General features: G+C 34.7%; 1 protein-coding gene across 2 annotated transcripts in view; it reads right to left on the bottom strand.

Moving 5' to 3' along the window:
• Positions 1 to 4,990: 4,990 nt before the first annotated feature.
• LOC148063038 (growth factor receptor-bound protein 10-like) overlaps positions 4,991 to 14,233 on the bottom strand; it is a 69,687-nt gene continuing 60,444 nt past the window's right edge. For both annotated transcript variants that reach the window (XM_087812113.1, XM_087812114.1), the window contains 11 exons: positions 13,594 to 13,709; positions 12,377 to 12,451; positions 11,423 to 11,560; positions 11,254 to 11,364; positions 9,806 to 9,904; positions 9,666 to 9,740; positions 9,486 to 9,602; positions 9,365 to 9,431; positions 7,941 to 8,028; positions 7,278 to 7,371; positions 4,991 to 6,586 (listed from right to left, as the gene is read on the bottom strand). In XM_087812113.1, the coding sequence (XP_087668239.1) occupies positions 6,440 to 6,586; positions 7,278 to 7,371; positions 7,941 to 8,028; positions 9,365 to 9,431; positions 9,486 to 9,602; positions 9,666 to 9,740; positions 9,806 to 9,904; positions 11,254 to 11,364; positions 11,423 to 11,560; positions 12,377 to 12,451; positions 13,594 to 13,709 (1,127 nt within the window). In that variant the 3' untranslated portion in view covers positions 4,991 to 6,439. The remainder of the gene's footprint in view (positions 6,587 to 7,277; positions 7,372 to 7,940; positions 8,029 to 9,364; positions 9,432 to 9,485; positions 9,603 to 9,665; positions 9,741 to 9,805; positions 9,905 to 11,253; positions 11,365 to 11,422; positions 11,561 to 12,376; positions 12,452 to 13,593; positions 13,710 to 14,233) is intronic.

Below are 14,233 nucleotides of genomic sequence, written 5' to 3'. Positions count from 1 at the left end.
TGATGTATGATTGTATGATTGATGTATGAATGTATGATTGATGTATGATTGATGCATGAATGTATGATTGATGTATGATTGATGTATGATTGATGTATGAATGTATGATTGATGCATGAATGTATGATTGATGTATGATTGTTGTATGAATGTATGATTGATGTATGATTGATGTATGAATGTATGATTGATGTATGAATGTATGATTGATGTATGAATGTATGATTGATGTATGATTGATGTATGAATGTATGATTGATGTATGATTGATGTATGAATGTATGATTGATGTATGATTGATGTATGAATGTATGATTGATGTATGATTGATGCATGAATGTATGATTGCTGTATGAATGTATGATTGATGTATGATTGTATGATTGATGTATGATTGATGTATGATTGATGTATGAATGTATGATTGATGTATGATTGATGTATGAATGTATGATTGATGTATGAATGTATGATTGATGTATGAATGTATGATTGATGTATGATTGATGTATGATTGATGTATGATTGATGTATGAATGTATGATTGATGTATGAATGATGTATGAATGTATGATTGATGTATGATTGATGTATGAATGTATGATTGATGTATGAATGTATGATTGATGTATGAATGTATGATTGATGTATGGTTGATGTATGAATGTATGAATGTATGATTGATGTATGATTGATGTATGAATGTATGATTGATGTATGAATGTATGATTGATGTATGATTGATGTATGAATGTATGATTGATGTATGAATGTATGATTGATGTATGAATGTATGATTGTATGATTAATGTTTGATTGATGTATGAATGTATGATTGATGTATGAATGTATGATTGATGTATGAATGTATGATTGATGTATGATTGATATATGATTATTGTATGATTGATGTATGATTGATGTATGAATGTATGATTGATGTATGATTGATGTATGAATGTATAATTGTATGATTGATGTATGATTGATGTATGATTAATGTATGATTGATGTATGATTGATGTATGAATGTATGATTGATGCATGATTGATGTATGAATGTATGATTGATGTATGAATGTATGATTGATGTATGAATGTATGATTGACGTATGAATGATGTATGAATGTATGATTGATGTATGAATGTATGATTGATGTATGAATGTATGATTGACGTATGAATGATGTATGAATGTATAATTGTATGATTAATGTATGATTGATGTATGATTAATGTATGATTGATGTATGATTGATGTATGAATGTATGATTGATGCATGATTGATGTATGAATGTATGATTGATGTATGATTGATGTATGAATGTATGATTGATGCATGATTGATGTATGATTGATGTATGAATGTATGATTTATGTATGAATGTATGATTGATGCATGATTGATGTATGATTGATGTATGAATGTATGATTGATGTATGAATGTATGATTGATGTATGAATGTATGATTGATGTATGAATGTATGATTGATGTATGAATGTATGATTAATGTAAGATTGATGTATGAATGTATGATTATTGTATGAATGTATGATTGATGTATGAATGTATGAATGTATGATTGATGTATGAATGTATGATTGATGTATGAATGTATGATTGTATGATTAATGTTTGATTGATGTATGAATGTATGATTGATGTATGAATGTATGATTGATGTATGAATGTATGATTGATGTATGATTGATATATGATTATTGTATGATTGATGTATGATTGATGTATGAATGTATGATTGATGTATGATTGATGTATGAATGTATAATTGTATGATTGATGTATGATTGATGTATGAATGTATGATTGATGTATGAATGTATGATTGACGTATGAATGATGTATGAATGTATGATTGATGTATGAATGTATGATTGATGTATGAATGTATGATTGACGTATGAATGATGTATGAATGTATAATTGTATGATTAATGTATGATTGATGTATGATTAATGTATGATTGATGTATGATTGATGTATGAATGTATGATTGATGCATGATTGATGTATGAATGTATGATTGATGTATGATTGATGTATGATTGATGTATGAATGTATGATTGATGCATGATTGATGTATGATTGATGTATGAATGTATGATTTATGTATGAATGTATGATTGATGCATGATTGATGTATGATTGATGTATGAATGTATGATTGATGTATGAATGTATGATTGATGTATGAATGTATGATTGATGTATGATTGATGTATGAATGTATGATTGATGTATGAATGTATGATTAATGTAAGATTGATGTATGAATGTATGATTATTGTATGATTGATGTATGAATGTATGATTGATGTATGAATGTATGATTGATGTATGATTGATGTATGATTGATATATGATTATTGTATGATTGATGTATGATTGATGTATGAATGTATGATTGATGTATGATTGATGTATGAATGTATGATTGATGTATGATTGATGTATGAATGTATGATTGATGTATGAATGTATGATTGATGTATGAATGTATGATTGATGTATGAATGTATAATTATTGTATGATTGATGTATGAATGTATGATTGATGTATGAATGTATGATTGATGTATGAATGTATGATTGATGTATGATTGATGTATGAATGTATGATTATTGTATGATTGATGTATGATTGACGTATGATTGATGTCTGAATGTATGATGTATGATTGATGTATGATTGAAGTATGATTATTGTATGATTGATGTATGATTGAAGTATGATTATTGTATGATTGATGTATGATTGAAGTATGATTATTGTATGATTGATGTATGATTGAAGTATGATTATTGTATGATTGACGTATGATTGATGTATGAATGTATGATTATTGTATGATTGATGTATGAATGTATGATTATTGTATGATTGATGTATGATTGATGTATGATTGATGTCTGAATGTATGATTATTGTATGATTGATGTATGATTGATGTATGATTGAAGTATGATTATTGTATGATTGATGTATGATTGAAGTATGATTATTGTATGATTGATGTATGATTGAAGTATGATTATTGTATGATTGAAGTATGATTGATGTATGAATGTATGATTGAAGTATGATTGATGTATGATTGTATGATTGATGTATGAATGTATGATTGATGTATGATTGATGTATGATTGTATGATTGATGTATGAATGTATGATTGATGTATGATTGAAGTATGATTATTGTATGAATGTATGATTGATGTCTGAATGTATGATTGATGTATGATTGATGTATGAATGTATGATTGATGTCTGAATGTATGATTGATGTATGATTGATGTCTGAATGTATGATTGATGTATGAATGTATGATTGATGTCTGAATGTATGATTGATGTCTGAATGTATGATTGATGTATGATTGATGTATGAATGTATGATTGATGTCTGAATGTATGATTGATGTATGATTGATGTATGAATGTATGATTGATGTATGATTGATGTATGATTGATGTATGATTGATGTATGAATGTATGATTGATGTATGAATGTATGATTGATGTCTGAATGTATGATTGATGTCTGAATGTATGATTGATGTATGATTGATGTATGATTGTATGATTGATGTATGAATGTATGATTGATGTATGATTGATGTATGAATGTATGATTGATGTCTGAATGTATGATTGATGTATGATTGTATGATTGATGTATGAATGTATGATTGATGTATGATTGAAGTATGATTATTGTATGAATGTATGATTGATGTCTGAATGTATGATTGATGTATGATTGATGTATGAATGTATGATTGATGTATGAATGTATGATTGATGTATGAATGTATGATTGATGTATGATTGATATATGATTATTGTATGATTGATGTATGATTGTATGATTGATGTATGATTGTATGATTGATGTATGAATGTATGATTATTGTATGATTGATGTATGATTGACGTATGATTGATGTCTGAATGTATGATTGATGTATGATTGATGTATGATTGAAGTATGATTATTGTATGATTGATGTATGATTGATGTATGATTGAAGTATGATTATTGTATGATTGACGTATGATTGATGTATGAATGTATGATTATTGTATGATTGATGTATGAATGTATGATTATTGTATGATTGATGTATGAATGTATGATTATTGTATGATTGATGTATGATTGATGTATGATTGATGTATGATTGAAGTATGATTATTGTATGATTGATGTATGATTGAAGTATGATTATTGTATGATTGATGTATGATTGAAGTATGATTGATGTATGAATGTATGATTGAAGTATGATTGATGTATGATTGTATGATTGATGTATGAATGTATGATTGATGTATGATTGAAGTATGATTGATGTATGATTGTATGATTGATGTATGAATGTATGATTGATGTATGATTGAAGTATGATTGTATGATTGATGTATGAATGTATGATTGATGTATGATTGATGTATGATTGAAGTATGATTATTGTATGAATGTATGATTGATGTCTGAATGTATGATTGATGTATGATTGATGTATGAATGTATGATTGATGTATGATTGATGTATGATTGAAGTATGATTATTGTATGAATGTATGATTGATGTCTGAATGTATGATTGATGTATGATTGATGTATGAATGTATGATTGATGTATGATTGATGTATGAATGTATGATTGATGTATGATTGTATGATTGATGTATGAATGTATGATTGATGTATGAATGTATGATTGATGTATGAATGTATGATTGATGTATGAATGTATGATTAATGTATGATTGATGTATGATTGATGTCTGAATGTATGATTGATGTATGAATGTATGATTGATGTATGAATGTATGATTGATGTATGAATGTATGATTAATGTATGATTGATGTCTGAATGTATGATTGTATTGATTACTTAACTAATAATAACTCAAAGTGAAAGAATTGAATCAAACTCCGACACAAAAACATGTTTTATATCAACGTATTAATGATTTATTCTAATTACAATATACAGAATATATCAGTCCCTTATTTGTACAAAAATACCTGAAAAGGTTACGATGAATATTTCGAAGCGTTATGTACACATGAAGCAGCAGCGACTCTCCTCACACGAAGAGGGCGCCGTCGTCTTCCCTGAAGATTCTCCTCCGTCAGTGAAGTCACGTGACCCTGAGCGCGTACATTCATCTCTGCCTACAAACATGGCCGCCGTCAGACCCGTAGACCAGCTGACCGTCTCCAGCTTCAAGTGTAGTCGCGTGCGACGACCTCGTGACCTCTCAACTCTCAACTCGCCGCGTCAGCTAAAATCAAGGCAATGAAGATCTTCTACTGCAAGGCATCTGAAGAGGTCTCGCTCGGATGGTTTTTCTTCTGGTGTCGGAATGAGAAACACTAAGAGTCACAGAATCTAAACGTCAACAATCATCCGAGAACTCATGACGACAGAAGGAAGAAAAAAACAAAAACAGCGCAAGAGAAACTTTTTTTTTCAAGTAATCGTTCACATCCAGATAAATAAATACAGTTTTCTCGCCGCAACAATACTTTAAAATCTTAAATAGTGACGAGTGTCTGATTTCAAGTACAAGAAGCTTTTTCTTCACGTCTTCGCTTCAAACATCCATTTTTCCTTTGTTTCGTTGATCAAGAACCACATTCATATCTTCTTAACCTGTTTGACCTTTGACCTATATTAGTGCAGAGATAAACATGTTAAAATCATGAAGTTCGTCAAAATATGAATTTACCTGAGATTATTTTAACTGCTCGAAATCAAAGATGAACAGAAATTATTAAAATGATTATCTTGGTCGTTTAAAAATCTGAAAAATTCGTCTTCAACAGGAAATATCACTTAAATTAATTAAATGTAAACGTTTGAATCTTTACTGTCAAGTAAGTTTTTAATTTCACTAGTTTATCAATAACTTGAATTATTCTGCGTCAATTGAATCAAATCCAAGTTTTCTTGAGAGACTTTTGTCTAAAACAACAAATACATTTAAATCAGTTTAGTTTTTTTTAATTTTCTAACTTTATTAAAAGAAACTAACTTGACGGTAAAGATTGATTTTATTTAACTCGTAAAAACCTTGATCTCAAACAAAAGAGAAATGGAGGCGTTTATGAAGTGAAACTGACGTCGATCCTCCGAAGACACTTGTGGGATTCTACTGAAAACAGACGTCAGCCAATCACGCGCTGGGGTGAATCTGATTGGTTGAGAGCGAAGCCGGCGGCGCGGCAGCTTCACGTAGCTTATGTCCGACACGTCCGGGTCACAGTACTTGAAGTGCAAAACTGGTGAAGGAGGTTCTGGTCCTCGGGAGTCGCTGGTCCTGCCGGAGGTCACGGCAGCGACGCTTCCCGGACTCGTTTCCACGGCGGCGGGTCAGGCCGGCCGGGGCGGGGGTCATAAGGTCACCACGGTGCAGGCGTGTCGGAGCTTACAAGGCAACACGCCCCGGTTGAGCTGGTAGAACTCCACCAGCTGGATCAGGTCCGTGAACTTGGTGGCGCCGTCGTCAAGGCTGAAGAAGATCTGAGCGTCTTCTTCACACTGAGGACACACACGCGTTATGGACAGCAGGGGGCGACACTGCGCTACAAATAAACATCAACGACTCGTGTTTTTATGGAAAAACAATATAATATTGTCGTGATCAGGTATTTATTCTTATTTTTTAACACCTTAAATGTTTCATCTCTTGCAGCAGGAAAGGAGGAGCAGCAGGAAAGGAGGAGCAGCAAGAAAGGAGGAGCAGCAGGAAAGAAGGAGCAGCAGGAAAGGAGTAGAAGAAAGTAAAGGAGGAGCAGCAGGAAAGAAGGAGCAGCAGGAAAGGAGTAGAAGAAAGTAAAGGAGGAGCAGCAGGAAAGAAGGAGCAGCAGGAAAGGAGGAGCAGCAGGAAAGGAGGAGAAGAAAGGAAACGAGGAGCAGCAGGAAAGAAGGAGCAGCAGGAAAGGAGGAGAAGAAAGGAAAGGAGGAGGAGCAGGAAAGGAGGAGAAGAAAGTAAAGGAGGAGCAGCAGGAAAGGAGGAGAAGAAAGTAAAGGAGGAGCAGCAGGAAAGGAGGAGAAGAAAGTAAAGGAGGAGCAGCAGGAAAGGAGGAGAAGAAAGTAAAGGAGGAGCCGCAGGAAAGGAGGAGAAGAAAGTAAAGGAGGAGCAGCAGGAAAGGAGGAGAAGAAAGTAAAGGAGGAGCAGCAGGAAAGGAGGAGAAGAAAGTAAAGCAGCAGGAAAGGAGGCTGGACTCACCGGTAGGATCTGGAAGTGTTTGATCTTCTGATGGTGGCACAAAGTAAGAACGAAAGCTTTGGGGTTACTTTGACTCACTCTGAGCAGAAACAACCTGAGAAGGAGAAGAAGAAACTCTTTAAATCTGCAGCAAAACTTTGTTCAGATTCTCATGGTCACAGTTTTAATGATTTTCATGTATTTTAATGTATTTAAACATCTTTGTGTTTTTCTCTGACTTAAATCTTTTAGTTTTGTTCATGTTGTTATCAAATCATTGTAAGACGTGTCACTAGTTTTGTCAATTTTTAGATAAAACTTTAAAGGTCTTGTGTAGAGAGACTAGATCAATAAAGTATATATTTTAGTGAGTATTGTTTTGATTGTTTAAGCGCTTCGTGACCCTGGTCTGGAAAAGTGCTATATGAATAAATATTACTTACTTCTTGAGATTAATGACGTATATGTTATAGTTGCACTATGTAACCACTAGAGGGCTCTGTCTCCATTCAAACACGACTCAATTCTTGTTTTTTTGTTTCACGCTTAGAAACTCCTCACAAAACATTTAAATGAAACGTATTTACTGTAAATAGAATAAAGAGTAACAATACTAGAGAAGTATGAATCCTCCTGAAAAATAATATTTGAAATCAAAGGAGACGAGGATGATTGACAGCTCACCCGTCCACTTGACCCTGTTGGTGAACGATGCGATGAGATTCTTCTCTGGTGATTCTTCCGTGAAACCACAGCTGCGTGACGTGGATGACTGACAGGAAATAAAGACATGATGAGTTCATAGACGAGATAAACGAGTGTTCATAGACGAGATGGACGAGCGTTCACGGACGAGATGGACGAGCGTTCATAGACGAGATGGACGAGCGTTCACCGACGAGATAAACGAGTGTTCATAGACGAGATGGACGAGCGTTCATAGACGAGATAAACGAGTGTTCATAGACGAGATGGACGAGCGTTCACGGACGAGATGGACGAGCGTTCATAGACGAGATGGACGAGCGTTCACGGACGAGATAAACGAGTGTTCATAGACGAGATGGACGAGCGTTCATAGACGAGATGGACGAGCGTTCACGGACGAGATGGACGAGCGTTCATAGACGAGATGGACGAGCGTTCACGGACGAGATGGACGAGCGTTCACGGACGAGATAAACGAGTGTTCATAGACGAGATGGACGAGCGTTCACGGACGAGATGGACGAGCGTTCATAGACGAGATGGACGAGCGTTCACGGACGAGATAAACGAGTGTTCATAGACGAGATGGACGAGCGTTCACGGACGAGATAAACGAGTGTTCATAGACGAGATGGACGAGCGTTCACGGACGAGATAAACGAGTGTTCATAGACGAGATGGACGAGCGTTCACGGACGAGATGGACGAGCGTTCATAGACGAGATGGACGAGCGTTCACGGACGAGATAAACGAGTGTTCATAGACGAGATGGACGAGCGTTCACGGACGAGATGGACGAGCGTTCATAGACGAGATGGACGAGCGTTCACGGACGAGATAAACGAGTGTTCATAGACGAGATGGACGAGCGTTCACGGACGAGATGGACGAGCGTTCATAGACGAGATGGACGAGCGTTCACGGACGAGATAAACGAGTGTTCATAGACGAGATGGACGAGCGTTCATAGACGAGATGGACGAGCGTTCACGGACGAGATGGACGAGCGTTCATAGACGAGATGGACGAGCGTTCACGGACGAGATGGACGAGCGTTCATAGACGAGATGGACGAGCGTTCACGGACGAGATGGACGAGCGTTCACGGACGAGATGGACGAGCGTTCACGGACGAGATAAACGAGCGTTCACGGACGAGATGGACGAGCGTTCACGGACGAGATGGACGAGCGTTCAAGGACGAGATGGACGAGCGTTCACGGATGAGATGGACGAGCGTTCAAGGACGAGATGGACGAGCGTTCACGGACGAGATGGACGAGCGTTCACGGACGAGATGGACGAGCGTTCACGGACGAGATGGACGAGCGTTCACGGACGAGATAAACAAGTGTTCACGGACGAGATAGAGATAGAGATAGACGAGTGTGGTGAGCACCTGAGTTGAGTGACGGGTGGTGCAGAGGACTGTGAGATCCCAGCACGTTCATCCTCTGAGTTCTCTTCTGAGGAGACAAAGAATCAGTGTCTTCGTCCAGGCTGGTCTCTCCATCACTCACCCTCCAGGCGTGACCCTCCTCCAGGGCGGCGCTCTGAGCCTCCACCGGGTTCTCGATGACTCGGCCGATCCGGCCCGAGAAGTCCATCGCCACCAGGGAGTTTTCCGAGACGCTCCGCTAGAGGGCGGCAGAGAGTCGGGTCAGCAACAGAGTGGGATCGACTCGTCTGGTCTGACTCACCGGAGCAGAGAAGTGAGACAAGAGAGTTTTTCTCTGCAGAGGAATCTTGTAGTTCTGGTACAAAATGATGCCAAACTGCAGACAAACGTGGAGATTAAATAATAATATTAACAACAACAATCAAATAGTTTGAATAAAACCTTGAAAAGTCTAAACGCCGTCGTCCAGCAGGTCCTGCTTTGTTCGTCCTCCGAGCACAGAAGCCTCAAGTCCTTCAGCTCTGCACGACACTTGCTGGGCTGAGGAGACACGTGTTTTCATTTAGAATAGTATTATTTTAGATTTGTATTACTTTAATACACACTTGATTTAACATGCTTTTATTTTATAATATTATTATTTTATATTTACATTACTTTAATACACACTTGATTTAACATGCTTTTATTTTATTATATTATTATTTTATATTTATATTACTTTAATACACACTTGATTTAACATGCTTTTATTTTATAATATTATTATTTTAGATTTGTATTACTTTAATACACACTTGATTTTACATGCTTTTATTTTATAATATTATTATTTTATATTTGTATTACTTTAATACACACTTGATTTAACATGCTTTTATTTTATTATATTATTATTTTATATTTATATTACTTTAATACACACTTGATTTAACATGCTTTTATTTTATAATATTATTATTTTATATTATTTGACTTGAATATAGTTTATTTAACATGCTTTTATTTTTGTATTATATATTATTTTAGATTCATATTTCTTTAATATAGAGTTAATTTAACATGCTTTTATTTTATAATTTATTTTGTTATTTTATATTATTTTTCTTTACTATAGTCTTGATTTAACATGCTTTTATTTTATAAACTATATAGTTATTTTATATTATTTTTCTTTAATATAGTCTTGATTTAACATGCTTTTATTTTATAAACTATATAGTTATTTTATATTATTTTTCTTTAATATAGACTTGATTTAACATGCTTTTATTTTATAAACTATATAGTTATTTTATATTATTTTTCTTTAATATAGTCTTGAGTTAACATGCTTTTATTTTGTATTATATATTATTTATATTATATTACTTTAATATATACTTGATTTAACATGCTTTTATTTTATAAACTATATAGTTATTTTATATTATTTTTCTTTAATATAGTCTTGATTTAACACGCTTTTATTTTATAAACTATATAGTTATTTTTTATTATTTTTCTTTACTATAGTCTTGATTTAACATGCTTTTATTTTATAAACTATATAGTTATTTTATATTATTTTTCTTTACTATAGTCTTGATTTAACATGCTTTTATTTTATAAACTATATAGTTATTTTATATTATTTTTCTTTACTATAGTCTTGATTTAACATGCTTTTATTTTATAAACTATATAGTTATTTTATATTATTTTTCTTTAATATAGTCTTGATTTAACATGCTTTTATGTTTATATAATATTTTACTTTAATATAGTTTATTTAACACAATTTTATTTTTATATTATTTTACTTAAATATAGTTTATTTAACGTGCTTTTATTCCTGTAAGACTCTGTAGGCCTCACTGCTGGCAGAAGAACATGCAAGAACCTCTGACCTTGATGCAGAAGCAGAAGTCCGTGGGCGCGCCGTGCTGCTTCCTGCCAGAGGTGGCGCTGAAGATGTTACTGTCCTCGACGTCGGCCAGAAGCTGCAGGTGTCGCGGCTCCTGCAGGTGGAGGTGAGTCATGACGGTCCTGCAGGAAGGTGGAGGACGAAGACGTTACCTTGGACGTGCCTTTGGTGGAGCAGTAAAGTCCGGAGCGTCTCAGGAACATGTAGACCTTCTTCCACGACTTCCTGCCCACTTCCTTCACGTACAGGTGACCCTGGACCTCTGGACAGCTGCTGGTCGCCAGGAAGTTCTGCACAGGAAGTTGACACTTGACCTTCGTCGTCCTCATTATCATCATCAGCTCCATCTTCATCATCATCATCACCAACATCTTCATCATCATCATCATCTCCATCTTCATCATCATCATCACCAACATCTTCATCATCATCATCATCTCCATCTTCATCATCATCATCACCAACATCTTCATCATCATCATCATCATCTCCATCTTCATCATCATCATCTTCACGATCATTTATCATCATCATCTTCATCGTCATCGTCATCTTCATCATCATCATTATCATCTTCATCATCATCATCACCATCATTTCTATCATCTTCATCATAATCATCATCTTCATCGTCATCATCATCTTCATCATCATCTTCATCATCACTGTCTTCCTCATCATCATTATCTTTATCAACTTCATCGTCATCATCATCATCATCTTCATCTTCATCATCATCATCATCTTTATCATCTTCATCGTCATCATCATCATCATCATCTTCATCTTCATCATCATCATCATCTTTATCATCTTCATCGTCATCATCATCATCATCTTCATCGTCATCATCATCTTCATCATCTTCATCATCATAATCATCGTCTTCATCATCATCATCATCTTCATCATCATCTTCATCGTCTTCATCATCATCATCGTCTTCATCATCATCATCATCATCGTCTTCATCATCATCATCATCGTCTTCATCATCATCATCATCATCATCATCATCATCATCATCTTCATCATCATCATCTTCATAATCGTTTCTCTCATGGTCATCATCAGAGGTACTAGGGTCAAAGGTCAGCTATATTTACCTGCAGCAGCTGTGAGGGGAGGATGGTTCTGTTGGTTTCCTGACACCAGGCGACCATGTGTTCGGGGAAGAACGTCTGCAGGACATTTATACTTTAGACTGGATTATGAAAACAAATACACTTTATATTCCTTTTATTTTATAATAAACTATCAAGTTGTTTTTTTCAAGATTATGACTTTTGACCTTTTTTAAAAACATATCTTCAAATATAAACAATATTCTAACAGTATTAAATAGTATTTTAATAGTATGTTCACCGTATTTAACAATATATAACAGTATTTCACCATTATTCAGTTTTTTCCACAGTTTTTAACAAAACAGTATTTTAAGAGCATTTAACAGTATTGTAACAATATTTTAACACTGTTAGCAGTATTTTCACAGTATTTTAACACTGTTGACAGTATTGTCACAGTATTTCAACAGTATTCTAACAGTATTTTCACAATATTCTAACAGTATTGTCACAGTATTCTAACAGTATTGTCAAAGTATTCTAACAGTATTGTCACAGTATTCTGACAGTATTGTCAAAGTATTCTAACAGTATTGTCACAGTATTCTAACAGTATTGTCAAAGTATTCTAACAGTATTGTCACAGTATTGTCACAGTATTGTCAAAGTATTCTAACAGTATTGTCACAGTATTTTCACAGTATTGTCACAGTATTGTCACAGTATTTTCACAGTATTGTAACAGTATTGCCACAGTATTCTGACAATATTGTAACAGTATAATCACAGTATTTTCACAGTACTGTCACAGTATTGTCACAGTATTCTGACAGTATTGTAACAGTATTGTCACAGTATTTTCACAGTATTGTAACAGTATTGTCACAGTATTGTCACAGTATTGTCACAGTATTGCCACAGTATTTTCACAGTATTGTAACAGTATTGTCACAGTATTGTCAGAGTATTTTCACAGTACTGTCACAGTATTGTCACAGTATTCTGACAGTATTGTAACAGTATTGCCACAGTATTTTCACAGTATTGTAACAGTATTGTCACAGTATTTTCACAGTATTGTAACAGTATTGTCACAGTATTGCCACAGTATTTTCACAGTATTTTCACAGTACTGTCACAGTATTGTCACAGTATTGTCACAGTATTGCCACAGTATTTTCACAGTACTGTCACAGTATTGTCACAGTATTGTCACAGTATTTTCACAGTATTTTCACAGTATTTTTAAACATTACCAGAGGATTCCTGAAGAATTCATATTTGGCAAAGTTCTTCCTGAAGAGGAATCTGCTGTCGCTGCTCATGGACGTCTGGACTTGAACCACCGACTCGTGATCCTCGAGGCAGCGTTCTGGACACACATGGACAAGATGATGTCACTTCCTTTTCTCATGAGAGTCACATGACGGTGAGTCACATGACCGTGAGTCACCGTGACGACGCGTCTCACGCAACAACTTGAGATGAATGTTGAGTCACGACGATGTCATCCCTTCAGGAGGGACGACAAAAGCGTTAAAAACCATCAAACGACACCATCTTGATTCTATTCTTTTCAACTCTATTTGAAATCTTTAACTTCAAATGTATTTTTGAGCAGGAGAGAGTCGCACAAACATGTGCAGTTACACAACTAGACAACATTAACTGAAGTAACACAACTGAAGCTCTTGATGACGACAAAAAGATCGGATGAAACGTCAACAACTTCGTCGCTACTCGGCATCAAAAACGAGGTTCCTCAGGGGTCAAACCCTGGACCTCTGTGATTACAAACAGTTTCATGAATGGAAACGACTTTTATGAGTCATGTGACCGATGACATCAGATCAGGTGACGAGTGACTCACTTCCTTCTTGATAAAACCTCTTATTT

The sequence above is a fragment of the Callionymus lyra genome, chromosome 17 (genome assembly GCF_982586985.1).
Source record: "Callionymus lyra chromosome 17, fCalLyr1.hap1.1, whole genome shotgun sequence".
NCBI classification, from domain to species: domain Eukaryota; kingdom Metazoa; phylum Chordata; class Actinopteri; order Syngnathiformes; family Callionymidae; genus Callionymus; species Callionymus lyra.
The sequence above is the reverse complement of the archived record's forward strand: the minus strand, read 5'-3'. Positions and strand labels throughout refer to the sequence as shown.